At 39.4% G+C, this 13,303-nt stretch overlaps 1 protein-coding gene across 1 annotated transcript in view; it reads left to right on the top strand.

The window, feature by feature from the left end:
- Nucleotides 1–8,827, top strand: part of ELAPOR2 (endosome-lysosome associated apoptosis and autophagy regulator family member 2) — a 91,920-nt gene extending 83,093 nt beyond the window's left edge. The window contains exons 17-22 of the mRNA XM_062490841.1: nucleotides 559–655; nucleotides 1,775–1,876; nucleotides 4,159–4,285; nucleotides 5,022–5,200; nucleotides 5,879–6,044; nucleotides 8,768–8,827. Of these exons, the coding sequence (XP_062346825.1) occupies nucleotides 559–655; nucleotides 1,775–1,876; nucleotides 4,159–4,285; nucleotides 5,022–5,200; nucleotides 5,879–6,044; nucleotides 8,768–8,827 (731 nt within the window). The remainder of the gene's footprint in view (nucleotides 1–558; nucleotides 656–1,774; nucleotides 1,877–4,158; nucleotides 4,286–5,021; nucleotides 5,201–5,878; nucleotides 6,045–8,767) is intronic.
- Nucleotides 8,828–13,303: the final 4,476 nt, after the last annotated feature.

Here is a 13,303-nt window from a genome sequence, read left to right as displayed (position 1 = left end):
GCATTTTTCTCCTTTTCAGCTTTTGCCCAAAATCCATGTAGTTCATACATCAGCCTGTCATTTGTTCCAAAATGTGCCATCAAGGCTTGCCTATGATTCCATAATCCTTCTGAGTCTTCTTGTTTCATCTCCCAGGGTACTTCAAATTGTTGAGGTCATTACATGGTTTTGATGTGTGAGGGTTATACACTCAAGGCATATGCTCTGAGTGGTTGCATCAGATACCTTCAGCAGTTCTTTGTCAGCCTAAATTATTTTATGTTTCTTTACTATCCAATGATTGCTTTAAATTAATATAAAAGAGCAACAAATATTTACAGCAGTGTTTTATTAATTGCTTTAATTTTGCTATGTCTACATGAGGAAATCGGGCTGTATGAGGAACTTATGTATCTGCAAAGTTTAGTCAGAAAAAAGTGTGTGTAATGTACAGTAATGCCATTAAATGCTATTAAGTGAGATCCACACCCTTCAGACTGAGAAAATATTGCATGTGGACCCCTCAAAAGTCCATAGTTTGCTCCTTTTTTTTTTTTTTTTTTATTTCTCACATTTTAGGAGCTACTGTTGAAACAACGCTGGAAAATATCAGCATCAAGGCAGATATGTTTCCTCCCTCTCCAAGCAAATTACCAGATGTGCATTTCTTTTACAAGTAGGTAAAAAAAGCTGCTTATTGCTATGTCAGATATCTTCATTTGTTTAAAGGAAAGTAAAACTGTGAGGGGGGATTTATAACCCGCTTTAAATCTTTGCCACTTTAATCAGTATCTGCCTGATATTGATTGACATGTTGAAGATTATCTTATAAAAACAGCAAACACTCTTTACTCAAATCTAAGTTAGACTTGATCCATAGGAAGTGATTCCAGAGCTTTGATTCATCCAGATGCCACTTTCAGTATCCTGGTACTTTCCATATCTCATATATGACTTTGAAATGTCAGCTTCTGATTGCATATTTTCTTTAACTTCATTTGTATTTACTTTGCTGCTACAAGAAAAAAAAAGATCTAATCAAGATTAAAAGTAATTGTTTCAACATGCACAGTTACTAGTATGCTTTTCCCATTTTTCACTCTTCTCCAAAGGATGCCTCAGTTTGGGTAGGAAGTAGCTCAAAGATCAGCCCTGTTCAGATGTCTGTGTGCTGGACTTCATGTCAGCTGTGTTTCTAAGCTGGGATTTAACTGAATATAGGACTTTGGATATCAGAACTTTATTGTTACGTGAACACTTAAAATGATGAGTCTGATTCTGCAAACTGAACCCCACACCAGTGACCTTATTTTGAGCATATTATGAACTTGGCTTACAATGAATTTCATGCTGGAATAAGATTTTTTTTGATCCCCTTTGCTATTTCAGGACAGTTTGGTTCTCAGGTTTCTAGGCTGGGAGTGAGCCATCAGAACCTGTCCAGCAGAGTAACACACCAACCACAGCACCTGTGATTCTCCTTTTCAATCATTCTATTCTGTTTTGTGGGGAAGTTCACTCCTTGACACAGCAGATTCCAAACAAGCTAGAAAACCAGAGCAGTTCCCTGAGTAGAATCTCAGAGCACTTTGAGATTTAAATGAATTGGTGAGGCCTACCCAGATTCTGTTGCCTTTTTTTTCGGCTTTTTTTCACCTGGCAAAATCAAAAGCACTGTGGTAAAGGGTTATTTTGTTAGTATTGCAGCTGCATGAGTGTTTATAGACCTATGAAAAAGCAATATCCATTTAATGTAGTGGAAATATATTACTTTTCTCCTCTTGTTTGACATTAGGTCTTCAACAGTGACAACCTCCTGTGAGAATGGCCGTGCAACTGTTGTGGCAATGAGATGCAACCCCAACAAACCAGACCAAGGAGAGCTTTCTGTACCCAGGTATTTCAGTCTTTGTGTCCTGGTAGTGCCAAAAAGCCTTTGCTCCTCAGGTAATCTTTACAAAACTCATTAGTAACTTTATAATATAATACAATAGCAATGAGGGGTGCTCTGTCCCTCATCAGTCAATTGTTTCTCCTAGGTGTCCATCAGCTTCCAGCAGACCAACTGATCTGTGTTCAGGCTGTGTGGCAGATTGTTCTGAGCTTAAACACAAAAGAAAATGCAGTGATGTTTTCATGTCTTCACTTCTCCTTTATTTCAGTTCCTTACGTTAAACTTTGGCCTCCTGTTTAGAACTGCCTAGCTCTTTTTCTACTAAGGCTTTGAGAGGTAGTTTTTCTCCCTTGATCTACAGCAATGGCTAGGGAAAATTATTGTTTTGGGAAAAGAGCAACCTGTTCTAGGAACTTTGAAATCTGCTTATGTGAGCCCTGACTATCTATTTTATGTTTGGAATATATTTATATATGTGTTTCATCTCTGTATCCTGGCCACCTTGTACCAGTTGTGTTTAATTTGCCTGACTTTTTTTTCCCCTTCAGTCTGATATGAGAGACTTATAAAAGCTTCTTTCTTCCAAAATCCTGTTTGTGCTTGCATAAACATAACTTAAGGCATAAGCATGATTGAAAAACTGCAGAGAAAAAAAGCAGTAAAAGAATATATTCTATTACTCTTTAGCAGCATACTGTGATTTTTCAGAGCCTTGTTCTACTCTGATTCAACTTCGACCCTCCTCTTTGGTTATCAAGGCCCATTTTAGTCTGTCTGGATGTTACTACAAATCTGCTGATAGCTCTCACTCATCCTCCTTCCCAAAAGCTGAGCCCCTTTCCCAAAAGTTAACAGTGTGAGAAGTGAGGGATCCTTTGATCCCTGTCCCTCTCAGGAAACACAAACTGTGCTTGCCTGAATGAAGGCAGAGTGGAGTCTACTTCACAGGTGATGGATGAGCAGTTGATATTTGAACACCTTTGGAGGTGCTTACCCCAGTTGCTGAGGGACCTGTCCCACTAAAAATTATGCTGGGCAATAAGCCACTATCAGCTTCTGTGTGAAAATTCTTCAGTTGTTCTTCCAGTGCCACAGGATAAACATGATGTGATAAACACAATGTGAACTGTGATAAAGCACCACTAGGGAGGGAGGAACATTCTTGCTTGTGAAAGTGTGAGCATGAGCAGAAATGGCACACAGATGACACATGTGCCTTATCCCAGTTCGTGTTGACTTCTCCTTTGCTATCCCCCTTTGATTAGCTCAGCAGTCAGCTGTTTTCACACAGTAAGGTATCAGATATATGTCAAATACTATAACTCCTTGATCCTCCAGGCATGGTGTTTAGTATCACATGAAGCTACAGTGTAAGTTGAAAGCAGTTGAGGAGAAAGATCTGTCAGTGCTCTTGACATGTAGGTTGGGAAAATGCTTCATAATTCACAGAGGAATGTACCTGTTGTCACATATTCAAATCTGGATAAGCCAGAATGGGCTTTTAGGGCTGGGGATCAGGGTATCAGGTTTCCAGATGATATAGAGCAATGCAACTTTAAATCCATTTTTTTCATATATATTTCATATTTACAAGACCAAACTTCTTGCATGGCCTTTGGCCATTGCTGCTGTTGGACCTGATGTGATTGTCAGTAACAAAATCTATGTGACTGTCCTGCCACTGCCAGTACAACTTTCTTCTGCAGTCTGAATACAAAATAGGCCATTAGTTTTTCTTGGAGTAAGAGAAGCCGTTATCTCTTCATTAACTGGTGAATATCCTTCTAGTAATTAACCATGACAGGACAAGTCCATTCCATATGGACTGAATTAGACAGCCATCATTAGAGCAATGGCAGGAACCAGATAGCAGCATTCACGTGGAACAGCCACCCTGTGCAGGAGAACAGTGATGGAGGTGTATGCTGGGCTGGCCTGGGCTGGGGAAACACTGGTGTTCCCTCTCCTCTCCTCTCCTCTCCTCTCCTCTCCTCTCCTCTCCTCTCCTCTCCTCTCCTCTCCTCTCCTCTCCTCTCCTCTCCTCTCCTCTCCTCTCCTCTCCTCTCCTCTCCTCTCCTCTCCTCTCCTCTCCTCTCCTCTCCTCTCCTCTCCTCTCCTCTCCTCTCCTCTCCTCTCCTCTCCTCTCCTCTCCTCTCCTCTCCTCTCCTCTCCTCTCCTCTCCTCTCCTCTCCTCTCCTCTCCTCTCCCATCCAGAGTGTGGATGAGGCTGCACACCCCAGAGTGTTTCTTTCATAACTGGTAACTGAGCTCTGCTCTCCTCATAGCTCCTGCCCTGCAGGCACCTGTGATGGATGCACTTTCTACTTTCTATGGGAAAGTGCAGAAGCTTGTCCCCTCTGTGCAGAGCACGACTACCACAAGATTGAGGGAGCCTGCAAAAAAGGATTTCAGGTACAGGACCCATGTCTCAAAGTCAAATGGGGCTCATTTAAGTATAACTTGGACTCTTGTTGAAATTTGTTGGGCAAATTGATATGTAGGTGGGTTGGAAGATCTCAGCCCAGGCTCAGAGCTGATTTGGATGCAAGCTGAGGGAGGAGCTGTGTTGAGACTCAGGAATGTTTGTGTGAATGGCAGTGTGGTTCCTGTAAGAGAGATGGCTTGTGCTGACCAACTCTGTGAGTAGGGATGTGAACTCTCAATGCATCCATACATGCAGTTATATTTGAAGGATGGAGTGTCCAAAGGTCTTCAGTTCTTTCATAGCCATAAACATCAAGGGCAGGCTAGGAAAGTTTCCAAATGTTAATTTATAAATTCATCTTACTTGCTTGCAATGTTTTTGCTGCTGCCTTCTCTAGTCAAGTGTTAAGAAGTCCCTCCACAGGTCCCAACTGTCCTGTTGGTTATTCCCAATTGCTGTTCAGCTCATATTGTGTCACGTGGGGGACTATACAAAGGAGGAAATTTTTGCTATGCCTGAACGTGGAGGCACAAGAAAGGGGGTGACTGATTAGACAATATAACTGAAAACCTGACGTCTGAAAACCTGAAGGATGTGATTTTGGCTATTTTCACTGAAAAGTTATCTGGCCTTTCTACCTCAGAACAGCTTGTCTTCTATAAGTCTAAATAGCTCTCCCTTTTCCTACAAGCAGCTCACTTTTTGGTGTTTTCCATTTGAAAGGAAACTTTATATGTATGGAATGAGCCAAAGTATTGCATTAAAGGAGTTCCCTTGCCAGAAAAAAAGACCAGCACTTGTGAAACAGTGGATTTTTGGCTTAAAGTTGGAGCTGGTGTTGGTGCTTTCACAGCCGTTCTGCTCATAGCCTTGACTTGCTATTTTTGGAAGAAGAACCAGAAGTAAGTACTGCAAATTGTGTTCTGTATAAAAATTAGCTAAAAGCTTAATGGAGTGACTTTTCCTGCATCTGGATTTATGACACTGTTGATGAGAGGTACCTTTGTAGGATCAATCCATTCATACACCAGGTTGACGTCTCTTCTGTCAATGGTGACTATAAAAAAATCCAGTGACAAAAGTATAAACACACAGTAATTTTCCATTACATAATTTCCCAATATGAACTGTCTTTTTAGCCCTTGAGAGTTTGAAGTCAACTTTAGGTTCTGAAGCAACATGGGTTTCTCAAGCGCTGAAGACCAGAAGGGTGTCTTTAGCCTAGTTAGTCCCTTTCAGCTTGGTAAAAAAATCAGGTTCTTGGCCATATTGCTTATTTCTATTTTGGTTGTTGCCCCAACCAGCACTTCTTCATGCAGAAGCCCTCTTGACCTCCCCATGGTCTTCTGGGAAAACATGTTTTTTCTATAAGGATAAAAGATTAATTGGAGAGCAAGAGCTCATTGTATTGTTAATACTATTTTGGTTACATATTTTTAATGATTGAAAAGTATTTAATGACCTCAGTATCTACCTCAGAAGTAACTATGTGGGAGGACTGCAGACAATCTAAATTACAGAAACCCTGAGTATAGGACATCTGAAAAAAAATATATTCCTGTGTGGCTTTATATCTTCAGGCTGGAGTATAAATATTCCAAATTAGTGATGACGACAAACTCAAAAGAGTGTGAACTGCCAGCTGCTGACAGCTGTGCTATAATGGAAGGAGAAGATAATGAAGAAGAAATAGTATATTCAAATAAGCAGTCATTACTGGGGAAGCTCAAATCTTTGGCAACAAAGGTGAGTAGTAATTACCAATATTAATATTAAAAAAAAATTATTACCTTTATTTATTATTGGATGTGATGAGTCTTTGATGCTAATTTCACAGCAGTGCAGCCTCCCACTCACACCTCACCCAGTCCATAGTGATCTGCTGAAATCCACAGTCGGGATAAAATTCAGAAATGTGGGGTTTTGGGTAAATGCTCCTTCCTCCACAGAGAGATTTCAGTAGCATTTTTTATTGCATGGGTGACACCAGAAAACATCCAGTTAATGGCAGAGAGAACCATATTTTGCCCAGAATCCTCCCAGGCACATCCATTGCTGAGGCAAACATAGCTATTAGAGAAAAACAAAAAACAAACAAACCAAAAAAACCCCCAAAACAAAAAAAAAGACACCAAACCAAACAAAAAACAAACAAACAAACAAAAAAACCCACCAACCAAAAAACCCCATGACATTGGCAACACAGCCACCAGCCAGCTGCTAGCAGCTCACCTGGGCTGGCTTCCTGGCTGACTTGAGAACCAGAATTTTGAGCAGGATTCAGCTGAAGAGGAAGCATCAGCTTCACGCTGTTGCCCAACACAGCAGCCTCCTCCATTTCAGTGGGAAGCAACACCAAAAAAACAATTTTTTCTGAAGTAAAAGTGATGTAGATTGCTGTATGTATGAATTGACAGCACCAAAATCTTTGGTGTCCTTTGAACATTTCTGAGAGGAGCCACAGAGGGCCATCATGGTAGATCCCCAAAGTTCTTTGGTCTTTGTTCCAAACCCCTTGAAATCTATGCTATGGAAAGGGTGATGTTGTCTTTAAGGGTTTCTACTGGGGACATCTGTTATGGTGAGGATGAAGGAAAATTACATTTTCCCTTTCAGATTTGTTGAAGTGAATTTTTTAGAAAGTCTCTTAAAAGATCATAATAAATAATTTTAAAACATTGTACTCCAGTTTTTTGTCCAAATAATATCTCAGAATGTGGAATTTTCAGACTTTTTCCTTGTATCCCTGTTTTTTTTTCTTTCTGTGATTGAGTGCAATGTAATTAAAACTCTTGTGCTGCCTTTCTTTTCCCTTATTATTCTTTTCTCTTCATTCTTTTACTTTTTTAATTTTACTGGCGTCCTCTTGCCACACCACCTGTTCCTCAGATATCCCCCCTAGGAGAAGTTACCATTGCAGAGAAAATGTGCAGAATTTTCCCTTGACCCCAGCCTGACTATTTGTCCTGCAAAATCAATATTGTTCCTTGTGGAAAGAGGCAGAAATTCAATATTAATTCTTAATTTAATATTGAGAATATTGAAAATGTAAATAAAATCAAATCACATAAAATTTTCTGGTGATGTTGCAAAAATATAAGTAAGCTTTAGTACTTCAGTATTCAGACAACCTGAATGCCTACTTGGAGTTTTTTAACCTTCCTATATCCACTGTAGCAGGCCTCCTGAGTGTTCTCTCCTTTTTCAACAAGTTTGTCAGATATTTCTAAGCCTGGTCCTTTTTCTACTGCTAGATAATAATAGCTGGCAAACTCGACTTCCAGGACCTCATTAGCTTACTCAGCTCTGTGTCCTGTATCCCTACAGATAACTAAAATTTAATATATATTTATCGAAAACAAATGTTATAGACATTGCCTTTCGTTTATGCAAAAGATGAAGAAATTCATGTCCTGCTACATATACATGTAAAATACAGGAAAAAAACACATGGAGGAAAACAAGGGAGAAAAAGGAGAAATGCAAAATGAGAGAGAAGGAAAATCTGTAGTATCCTAGCTATATGTTCAAGATTCAGGCTATGGCATTTCTGCCAGCGTGTCGCAAAGATATCAGTGTGTCTGAGTACCCAAGGCATTGAGGGCTAGGCCTGTAATGTAGAAAAGTATGACTTGTTTTTAGTGAGAAAATAGAAGCCAAATAATTACAAAGCTGTTTCAGGTTGGGGGCTGTTCTGGTTGTGCCTGTTGTTTCCAGCACAACAATACCAGGCTCTTCAGAACACATATTTTTCACTAGACTAGCATAGGACAATTTCTCTCCTTCTTTATCATGTCTGTACCAGGCTGTCCTGATCTGTGTGAGATGGCTTTAAAAATCAGATTATGGTGGTAGTTTAAGACGGTTTGCAAACTATTTGGGTGCGTATGTCCACATTTCTCACTCTCCCTGATGCTGGCCAGATGGCCAAGTCTGTCACACAGCAAGTAAATAGAGAGAGAAAACTCAGCCCTCTAGCCCTGTTTTTCTAAGATGGCAAATGATTTGTAGACTCGTTTTGTCTTGTGGGTCTCCCAGAGCAAGTGTTGAGATTGGAATCCAGGACCAAGGCAGTGGTGTTCACATTCACATGCTGTGCTTCAAGCATTCTATATATTCCAGGAAACACATTAATAAGTGATAATAACCATAGAGATGATTATTACCTTGCAATTCCCCAGCTCAGACTACCTGTCCTATTCTATGAATATGAAATACAGACTTTCCCTGTACCCTCTAAAATAATCACCATGAACAATAGCTATAGCATAATTTTATTGGTTTTGCAAATTTTTGCAGAATTAGTAATGTTATTAAATATTAAAAGGTCAAACTGTGCACTTAATTACTGTAGTAAAAATAAAGTGAAGCTCTTGGCAGAGGATATTGAGAAAAGAAGTGATTGTGCTGTCTGCTGGAGAGATTTTTGAGGAAATCCAGTTGATGGGAACCTGTCTTTTACATTGCAGGAAAAGGAAGATAATTTTGAGTCTGTTCAACTGAAATCTTCAAGATCCCAGAATATATGAAGAATTAATGCTGCATTCAAAGAAACAAACCTAATTTCTATTTTTACAGGACCATATTTTAAACATGTTCTGGCACACATTGTAGTGGTGATCTTGGTGAGAAATGCTTGGCCATTTAGGAGTAAACAAGACAGGAAGCAAACCAGAAAATTGGATTGCCTTACCATGTGATTGAGTACCTTGCCAAAAAAAGAAAGCAGATGCTCAGATTCCATACTGGGAATGAAATTCAACTCAGGAAGAGATATACTGCAAATAACATGAATTTTTTGCATTCACCTGGGCAACACTCAGGCATGCCATATGATTTATAGGTACCTTTTGTTTCCTTCTGACTCCTGCGCATATTCCTAAGAAATGATTTTCAGAGAGGCCTGCAACCTCCTGCAAAGGTTGTGTGTTGTTGTTTACTGGCATAACTGTGAGTCTCTCATTAAATCAAAATTGTGAATGGTACTTGGGATGAGCCTCAGGTGAGTTTTGAACTTTGGAAAATCCTTTTGATTTAAATGCTTCGAAGGTCTGGATGATCTGTGTTGACCTCTAATGTGAGAGGAATTGTGTTGCACCTGCAAATCGAACCCATTCTGGTGCCTAAGTCATGGCTGTCAGGGTTGGAGTAAAACCTAGTGCTATTAAATTAAAACTTGGAAACAGCTGTTGTGTGAATTGTAGGTCTGGGTCCATGAGTTTATAGGCAGTAGCAGGTTCAAACTCTATAAAGAGATGTAAAGTACCTACAGTGCAAGTTGCACTTGTCCTTCTCTGTGGAAGCTTGTCCTTTCAAGAGAGGTCTTTGGCAGATTCAGTGTCCTCCCTTGGGCTGTGTAAATGTCACTTTTCCCAGGGCTGGGAACCAGCAAAACCTGAACCCTGGAGGTACAGCAAAAATCTCTACTTTTGGGAATCGGGGATCAGCTTTGTCAGTTGAGAGGCTTGTTAGAAATACTCAGTCTTCATTATTCCTGGGCTCATGTGAGGAAGGGGGATGGATGGATGGATGGATGGATGGATGGATGGATGGATGGATGGATGGATGGATGGATGGATGGATGTACAGCAGAGCTGAGCATGAGTTATGTACTTGCACAGCATCTAAATACATTCTGTATCAGTGCAAATACCAGCTCGGGAGGGAAGGCACAAAGTGGTGCCTTGGAAACTGGAGGCTAGGTGGACTTTTCTATAAAATCAGCCACATTATAAGCATGTGATCTTCATAATATCCACAGTAATAATTTCCTGAAATTCCCTCTGAGATCGAACTCAAAGGAATCTGAAACTTAGGCAAAAAAAAATTTAAGGAAAATTGTGCAAGACTTATATAGAACCAGAGAAAATGAGCAACGATTTTTATATTGACCTCTGGTCAGACTCATATTTCCATTACAGCAAATTTATGTGAATTGTGGAAGGCATCAAAACCAGAAAAGAGACATGGGCAGAAATAGACTTTTTACTATAAGGAATATAGATTTTTGATTTTATATGACTGAGCTAGGTCTATCAATAAAAGACGGCCCACTTTTAAGTAAAATTTAAACTAAACTGATTTTTTCTGCACTCTAAATATTTTATTATACTCTAGATGTGGACAAAAATTTTATGAAGTTTAGATTTTTTTTTTCATTAGAGAAAGTTCAGCTCTGTTATTTTATAGTTCCAGTCAAAGAACACACACATTTATTATTTTGATGAGAGATCCTTCAGGCATCTTAACTAAAGTGGTGTACATTTTTTTTTTGGTCTTGAAAAGGCACTTCCCTTTCCCGACAAAGATTTTTATGGGGTAATGTTGAATGTATATTAAATACACATTCCTTTTTGTATATTTTGTACCATTGTACACTTATTATTGTACATTGTATTTGTTGTCATGATGTCATTTATATATGGTTGTCAAAGATGATATGTTCACAGACTAAATGGTTATGGCTTTGGGATTTCACTTCTTGGATCTTTTATGATGAGGGTTTTTATGTTGTTGATTTTTATTCAACTAGTGTGTTGTAGCATCAAAGATATATATATATATCTGATGGACATTCATAAAATAAAAATATATTTGAAATTTTGGACTTGAGATGTTTGGTGGCACTGCAGCCTTTCAGGAACTTTGCAGGTCTTCAGTCATGAGTAGAGCTTTTCACTGCCATCAAATTGCAATTACATCTCCTTTAATTTTTTCCCTTCTCACTCCATATGTTTTCTCAGCCATAATTACAGTTCATTCTCCAGAACACCACTTATTTTTTTCATCACTGGACCCACATCCCTGTATTGCAGAAATGCCTTAATTTTTATGAACTATATTTAATTTGACTTAATACCACACAGGTTTTGTTTGGTTCCCTTCTCTTTCCATTATATTTTCCAAATAAAATAGGATGGAATCTTTGGACAGCTGCAGACTTTGCTGTATGCTCTGCTTCCAAATGGTTTATCATTTTGTTGAACATTCTCCCAGGCAGTCTAATGGTGTATCAGATGCAGTGCTAACATAGTGGGATGCAAAACAATGCCATAGACTATTTACCTTAAAATTAGAAAACTTCATTTTTCTAACAATTAGGCAAGTGTAAACTGAAATATTTGAGCTGACTTCTGCTGTTATTTTCTTTCTATGTTAAAGATCTAGTAGCGAGGAGAAGTTTCCATTTTCCCATAAGAGACAAATTTTGGAAGCCTTTAACAATTCACTAAAAAATCATCTGTCTGTGACCTCTTCTAGTGCTCTGCCAAAACATACTTACAGCAACCTCCCCCTTTTCTTCCACATGGAATCACATTAGAAAACTGTTATTTGATGCCATAAAACGATGTGAATCAGTCTGTTATGTGTTCACTTGATTAAATGGAATACATTTGATTGCTGCCTTTGCATGCTTTTCTTGAAATCTGGAGTCAACTGAATCTCTTTGAGGATTAAGCACATATTAGTGGTGTCTGTATAAATTATTGGCAAATTAGCAGCATGTCATTATCTCAGCTTTGACAGTGCTTGCTAGGGGGAAGATGCACAAAGAATGTGTTCTGGCTTGGCTCTGATTGTGTTAGTTGGTGTTTGTAATACAGAATACAATTGATTGAGGTTTGGGGGAAACTACATGTCTTAGAGCCACAGTGGGAAATTACTGAGTAGCTTTAATGATATAAAATTTTTGTTTGAAGAAAGGATTTGACTGTTTGTTTTTGAAAAAATAGGTTCTGGGGTTCTTTGTTAATAGATGGGAAAGTTTGCAGGTTTTGTCCTTGCAGAGCCAGTAGTACCCATAAAATCAAGGTACTTAATTATAATCAGATAGCAGCAGGTGTCACCATTTAGGAGCCAGTGATTGTTGACTCTTCTCCAGCAGTGACCAGATGCTTCAATGTAAATGTAGAAGCAGCTACAGTTCATGCTGATACAGCAGTGGGGATGACGTTTCCTCCTCAGCAAGGAATGCTGCTGATGGTCTGTATCATGAAGCATGGAGGGCTAATAGCTGTTCTAGATAATATTCCACTACATCTCTGGGAAGCACATTCCAGTCCCTCACCACCCTCACAGTATTTTCTCCTAGCATGTGATCTAAATATCCCGTTTTGGTTTAAAACCATTCCCTCTTGTTGTTCTATTACTATCTGCCCGTATAAAAAAATAACTTTTTAATAAGCCCCCCAATAAAACTCCCTGGAAGGCTGCAATGAGGTGTCCTCAGAGCCTTCTCTTCTCAGTGATAACCTCAAGAGAACTCTTGTGAAGTTCTGCTTATCTTTGGTGGTGTTCTCTCTTAGTCTTTTCCCTTGTGTGCTACATTCACTGAATTGCCTTGTTTTTATTTCTTGTTGAAGACTTCTGCCCCGTGCTCCTTTGCTATGATGTAAGGGGAGAGGAATAGAAATAAAAGGAAGTCAGGCTCATCCTAGAATATGCAGTGTGTGTCACAGTGTAGAGTGACATCCCCAGTCACCTGGCTGGATGTGCCCACACTGACTTCATGCCACAGGAATGAGGGGAGCACAAGAATAGATTGTGTTTTGGTTGTTCCTCTGGATGTACAGAGCAGGAGCTCATCAGGAAGAATTCTCTAAGGTTCATGTACTGTGAGGCTGCTGCTGAAACAGCACCTAAAAGCCACAGCAGGCTTTTGTGATGTGTTTTTGCTACCCCATCCTTTTCCTCTTGCAAAACCAGCCCAACCTGATTATGGCCTTTTCTTCTCGGAGTAAAAAAGCTCACTTTTGCCTGTGTTTGTGTTGCTGAGAAGCTTTGAGGTGGCTCTGGATAAACAGCTTCTGCCCTTTGTCTTGCAGACTGCAGGCATTAACCAGTAGGCAATGGCACCACGGACATCACACTATATTTGGTGATGAGTTAAGGGTTTGTTTTGGTCTCCCTTACTCTAATTGGGTGAAAGACTGCAGTGGAAATGTTAAACAGAGCTGAAATTTCTGGATGTGGTCAGGATAATTTGGACATATTTTTTCTGATTC

This window comes from Cinclus cinclus, chromosome 4, assembly GCF_963662255.1.
Source record: "Cinclus cinclus chromosome 4, bCinCin1.1, whole genome shotgun sequence".
NCBI lineage: Eukaryota > Metazoa > Chordata > Aves > Passeriformes > Cinclidae > Cinclus > Cinclus cinclus.
Note: the sequence above shows the minus strand (reverse complement) of the source record. Positions and strands in the feature narration are given on the sequence as shown.